This window comes from Branchiostoma belcheri, unplaced genomic scaffold, assembly GCF_001625305.1.
Source record: "Branchiostoma belcheri isolate BF01 breed outbred unplaced genomic scaffold, Haploidv18h27 scaffold41, whole genome shotgun sequence".
In the NCBI taxonomy this organism is placed as follows: Eukaryota; Metazoa; Chordata; class Leptocardii; order Amphioxiformes; family Branchiostomatidae; genus Branchiostoma; species Branchiostoma belcheri.
In genome coordinates, this window is record NW_017804032.1 from 2,437,246 (window position 1) to 2,443,528 (window position 6,283).

General features: G+C 38.9%; 1 protein-coding gene across 5 annotated transcripts in view; it reads right to left on the reverse strand.

Moving 5' to 3' along the window:
• Positions 1-3,851: 3,851 nt before the first annotated feature.
• Positions 3,852-6,283, reverse strand: part of LOC109477814 (filamin-A-like) — a 30,939-nt gene continuing 28,507 nt past the window's right edge. For 2 of the 5 annotated variants that reach the window (XM_019779222.1, XM_019779219.1), the window contains 2 exons: positions 4,803-4,970; positions 3,852-4,206 (listed from right to left, as the gene is read on the reverse strand). In XM_019779222.1, the coding sequence (XP_019634781.1) occupies positions 3,968-4,206; positions 4,803-4,970 (407 nt within the window). In that variant the 3' untranslated portion in view covers positions 3,852-3,967. The remainder of the gene's footprint in view (positions 4,207-4,802; positions 4,971-6,283) is intronic. The other 3 variants (XM_019779221.1, XM_019779223.1, XM_019779224.1) reach the window with 2 other exon arrangements.

The following is a 6,283-nucleotide window of genomic DNA, read 5'->3' on the forward strand; positions in this document are numbered from 1 at the left end:
GATCAAGTGTGTTTTCTTACTGATCGCCAGCGCCTGCCTTTACTGTCTGTGTGGTGTCGTGTGGCGTAATGGCCCGAAAGGTCCTGGGTTCGATCCCCAGACATGCCTTTGCGGAAAGGCACTTTACACGACTTCCCTCTCTGTACCGGAGTAATGACGCCCGCAGCGCCTTTCGGCTTATCGAAGTCGACACCGTGTCGATCTAACATTGATGAGGACACAGACGGATTTGGTGTCGCCAATGTGACAAGATCTTTACATTTGCCTCTAAGAACCTTACAATTTTTTAAATGTCTGTTTACAGGCGAGCTGATGGAGGTCATGCAGGAGGCCAGGTCCCTCTTGGAGGAACTGGACGACCTGGACGAGGCACCCGAGCCTCGCATGGAGGAGAGGGAGTATGAGGAAAAAGGTAAGAAACTTGACAACTTCTGTTTCTTTAACGATTGCGCATCATCGTAACACAGTTGTAGATTTTCTAGTCTAGAGCTACGTACGGAGACAAATGTACAAGAATTTCATCTAAACGATTTATACGATTACAACAAACACACAAGCAAACAAAATATATATAACGTACAAATGTAACTCCGAATTGTCAATGCATTTTACAAGGGACCAACGCATGTAATGAGTATCTTGATGCTTCGCGATTGTTAAAAACACTCCATGCCATCACGCGAAATATGTGAATATGGATATGGATGTTTGATATTATATCTATTTTTACAGGCTTACGTCCAGGTGACCGGAAGTAGAGCTGGCTCCTAGCTGCTCCTGACGTCCACAGTTCGACTTTTTGATCGGCGTCAACCGCCCAGACTTAGCGACCATCAACTACACATAGAATGGGGGATTGCTAAGGTTTATATTCCATAGACTTCTATTAATCATCCTCTACTGTGGTTATACATAAAGGTGAATTTCCGACGTATGAATGATTCCAGCCTTACATATCAAAAGGCTTTTCAACCGCAAAATCAACATCAATTTTCGAAAAAAAAAACCGCCGTGTTCAATAACGTATAACTTTATTGCGCAACAATTGTACATGGTCCAAATATGGCATCTACTAAGTACATATCAACTACATTTTCATATAATGGAACATCATTCTGACCACAATGACAAAAGTGCAATGCTACGTACGTCTCTGCAGAAAGGTGGAATACTTGTACCCAATACTTGCTTGGTGATCTTTTCTTGAATAAAACTTACAGGTGTAACTTTGTGTCTGAATTCATCTTTCCTTTAAGGTTATGATAGATAGCCAAATGCAGAGAAAAAAAAGAAAGATCTAGAGTTACACTAGGCAGCCTATAACTGTCCAAAACTAGGTAGCAAGGTAAAGCGTGTCCAAACAATACTTATGGGTCACTATATTCAGTATATACTTCATAGAATCTGCCAATTACTTTATTAAGAACAGGCTAGCTTTGAAAACATGCAAAGGGTAGATTGTAAAAAGAATCTATGTTAGCTTGTAAGAAACAGGTTAGAAAATGCTGTCTTACTCTATACAGTCGGTGTGCCATCCTTTGTATTTGGTCGAGGCCCCCATGGCATACCACATCGATATCCCTACCCTATTTTTAGCGAGAACAGCATCGGTATCTAGCTAGTATAGAAGTCCCAGCATAAGAAATCGGCTGGCAAGTTTTCACACTAAATTGTCGGAATTTAGAATTTTGTCAGCCTCAGTTTTGTGAGGTTAAATTTTGTCGCTGCACGCAGTTTTGGCCACCACTAATGCTATGAAACCTTTGACAACTTGCAGAAAACAGACAATCTGATTATTTCCCTTTTGTTGTGCCGATCGAAACCCATGTTTATCGCGATAATTGCTACATAATTGTTCATTCGGTCTTTGTTAAGCCGTTTAATATGTACAATTCATGTCACCATTACAATTCTCAGCGTTAAATTGTTAAATTGGGCGATTCCGCTTATTGTTGTGCAGATCTATAATTATCTCAATGGCTAATTTAGTGTAAAATCCACAATGTTTTTAATTGGGGCTTAAGCCGTATCCTAATCATGGTGTGTCATCTTCTGACAACTGCCAGAAAGGAAACTGTTAAAATTTTCATAGCTTAAAATTGGTTAAATATATAGGTGAAGTCAGGTGTAGCCTGTGTTTACATAAGCTCTCGGTAGGAGGTGAATGACCACACCCCCAAGATACTGTAATATTAAGCATATCTGAATAAAAAGTTATGGACATGATCGAGGGAGAATTGATGTCAGTTCATGATGCTTTTGATTGGGGGCGGCAATCATTGGCATTGAACATCACCAACTCCCCACGCTACAGTCATAAACTGCTTGACCAATGCACTCCCTGTCCCCAAATTGGAAGTCAATTATAGCTTTGAAGAATGGTAGTTCCCTGTAGAAATCGATAGGTGGCAGTATTTCCTGGACTACATACTACTTGAACGCAAAGCACATCTGGAATGTATTATCAACCCAAAGAACTTAAGAATGGTCCAGAATCTGCTTCCTTCCTGTGTCATCTGCAGCATGTGTGAGGTGAGGACATGTGGTTATATAGCGATTTGTTCAAGTAAACGTGCATTAGCTTAAAATACATAATTTCAGGTTGCCCCAAAATATTAGAAGCGTCAAATTAGCTACTAGTATAGTGGCTTCAAATCTGCCGCCAGGTCTACGTCGTTGGCAAATCATCTGCTATGTTTATCCTAGCCTGACTCGTTCTTCAGCGGGAGATTCGGCTGGCAGTTTCACGTAAGCAGTGCTACAGTTTTATATTCTAAACTATTCAATTGGTATGTAGGTTTATGGTGAGGCATGTGTAGGTTATAGTCTGAGCTTTGTAAGTAAAAGGTTCAACGTAGAATATAACAATTTGTTTTGCCAAGGACATTATTGCATGTGGCTAGCTGAAGTACGTTGTGCTCCAATGTACTGTACATGTAAGAGGGTCTGTATGGGGAAATTCTGGCAACAGTACAAATGTAGGTCAGTAGAATAATGGTAAAGTTTTAATAGGACATTCTGAATAACTGCCACAGCACCAAAAGACTGTCCATACAATATACATAGATAGAATCTTGAAACTTTATTTTCAACCACCACCATTACCAGTTGTACATGTAATATTCTGTGTATCTTGCTAGTCACGGTGTTATTCTTACATTTTCAAACATCTTCAATTCCACCTCAGGTGCAGTTCTTCTTACAAATAACAGTTTTAAATAGTGATAAAAGAATAATACTAGTAAACCATGTCTCGGGTATATCTACAGTATGTTCCCTTCTCCCAGTGCACCATTTTCTTTAGATGCATTTTTATCATACCTTAACTAATGCTTAGCAAAAGAAGTAAGAAGTATTTGATAGTATTGGTATGATAAATAAGGTGGCCATCCATTATAGAGTCAAGCAAAATGTACAACATAAAGATGTGTCAGCAGTACAAGATACATGGCATTTTATAGAAATGTTAGATCCTGAGATTAATTTATACTCTGGACACACAGTCCTTGGCTCAAGTCCTTGTTGAAATGTTATAACTTCCTTTAAGATCAATGTATTATATAGGTATAAGGGATGGTATATAACAAAAATTGCCATTATTAAGCTAAAATATATCATTATAATATATGGTTCTCCTCAAAAGAGGAAGACAGATTTCTATTTTTCTTTTGTAGGAGACCCTATTCCCAACCCTAAAGCATTTAATCCTGTATAAAAAAAATTTTGATTAATTCTTATACAACTGAAAAGCATAAATATGAAAAGTTATAGACTACCAAAAATACTAGTACTGTAGTAAAATATAGTTACACATTAGAACAGAAAAGTTTAAACAATTATATAATGCTTGTTTGAAAGTGTTTCATATCTCTTTTACCAGTAACTAAATACTAGTAAAGTTCAAACAATTATATGATGTTTGTTTGAAAGTGTTTCATATCTCCTTTAACCAGTAACTAAATAAGGATTAATATCGACTGCTCCCCCTTGACCTCGGTATGGATTGTTGCATCATGGGAGGTATCTCGGGCTGTCCCATTGGTTCAGAAGAGGGGGGAGCCAGGTACACCCTGAAGGGACTGCCAGGGACATGTTTATCAGACCACTTTACCGTGATGTCGTAGTTCCCGGGGAAGGTGGGGTCGTATGACACAGCTATGACACGTTCGTTCTCCGCCAATGGGTTCATGCGAACCTTAAAGGCACCTGGAGAAAAATAAGAACACGTTTAATCAATGACATCAAAATCCCTGGCATATACATTTCAGGTTTAATCTGTATACATGTATGCCCATATCTATGAGGTTGAGGAAAATGATTGTAAATTGTGCCTTCTATGTGTATAAAGCTTTTTATTCATCTCCAAGCAGATGTAGGATGAAGCATTTGAAGTAACGTCATAATAGCAGATTTTTTTTTCAAACTTACAAGTATCTAAATGTACATCCAGATCTTTGTCAGATTTTGATACAACCTTCCAGACCATTTTTATCCCCCTTTGATTGGCACAGAGATTCAATGTTAACTTTAGATAAACAACTAAACAAACAATCAAAACAATGGGATGCATCTTGAGCACATCAACCTGTTGCTCTGTTTGGTACCTGTCTGTTCTGGCGACACTATTGTAGACTGGTCCTCCCACCGTGAGGGGGCCTGCTTACGGAAGGACAGCTCGGTAGTCTTTTTTTACATTTATCTGTACATACTTTGATGTTTTTTTTAGATGCGTTTGTGTCATTTTGTTATGTGTCTGTATACTATAGGCCGTCGAGTCTTAAATAGATAATAAAGTGAATTACCTTTGGGTCCCTGAATCCTGACGGACAGATCGCCCTCCCCTGCCCCGCGTGTATCACACAGGAAGTTCCCCCTGTAGTAGTTAATCATGCCGTTGTTCAGGCCTGGTCCGAACACCTTCACCCTCTTGTAGTCAGACTTGGAACCAACCTCGAAAACATGTGGACTCCCTTCAGGGTGAGAGAAAGGGAAACAAAAAGTTGTAAGAACTGAAAATGAATTAGAGAACTCTATTTGACAATGTACATCCATGTATATATTATGTAGTTGGCTCTATTGAATTTCATGCTTTGACATCCATACTTTTATGTAGTATATTAGTGCTAGTATGGTAATCAGCATCAGTTAATTTCCCAGGTCCTGTCCTTGGTGCTGAATGATACTTCTTTTGATAAAAGGTCCATTTTGGAACTTACAAGATCTACTCTCATCTATCTGTTTAGATAAGGTAATGAATAAGAATCATGCTTTGAATGAAAGCATTTACAGGTAAGATTTTCTCATTTTGCAAGGTACATAACATTTCTACATTTTTAAGAATATTTTGAAAAAAAAGAAGATATTAATTCTGTAGTCGGTTCATGATTTTTAGTAAAGCCTAGTGGGTGCTCCTAGTGGGTTGTAGTACGAAACAGGAACTGTCACTCGAGAGCGTGCAGAGGAGAGCCTTGAAGATCATCTCTCTGGGGGGAAGGAGGAATGTTCCCGACCTCCCTACACTCCGAGAAAGACGGGAACTTGCGGCTGTCAAGCTGTTCAAGCGCATGCTCAGCCCTGACCACCCACTACACGATTTGGTACCGGGAGCCAGGTCGGACAGCACGGGGAGGTGTTTGAGGAACTCTGGGGGAATCACGGTGCCCAAGGCACGGACAAACAGACTGTACAACTCGTTCCTCCACTGCACAATCAGATTGTACAATAGCCAAACGCAGACCTAGTGTTCTAGTGTTTCATGTCCCACTTTTGTATGTAATTGTCTTGTGCATTTCTATACTTATGTAAAGTCCACACAATTCAGGAGTACTACGTACCCCTGCTATGTAGACTGTTCTTAATAAAATTGAAAATTGAAATTGAAGTAGGTTCAAAAACTGTCACCTATCCTCAACGAAATTTCGTAATTCGTTTGTTTTTGCTTTTTGTTATTTCGTTTGCAGAGTGACAGGTTGTTTGGTAAATGAACTTTTGGTGTAAATAGAAAAGAAATGTGGGAACGATCGAAGAACAAAAGCAGTGTTTGAAATACACAAGAATGAATAGACCTTAGGTAGTTAGTACAACAGTGTACAGTTTTGTATATCAGACAGCTACTAAGTTTCGTAATGCCTTCACAAGTATATATATATTACGTCTTTATTGATTTGTCGAACGTTTTGACGATGACTTAAATGAATAAGTGGCTGAAAATTAGCAGAATTTTTGTGTTTTACAATTCTGATCTATAGGNACATACGGTCATTTTCNGTCAGCTGGTTCTGTC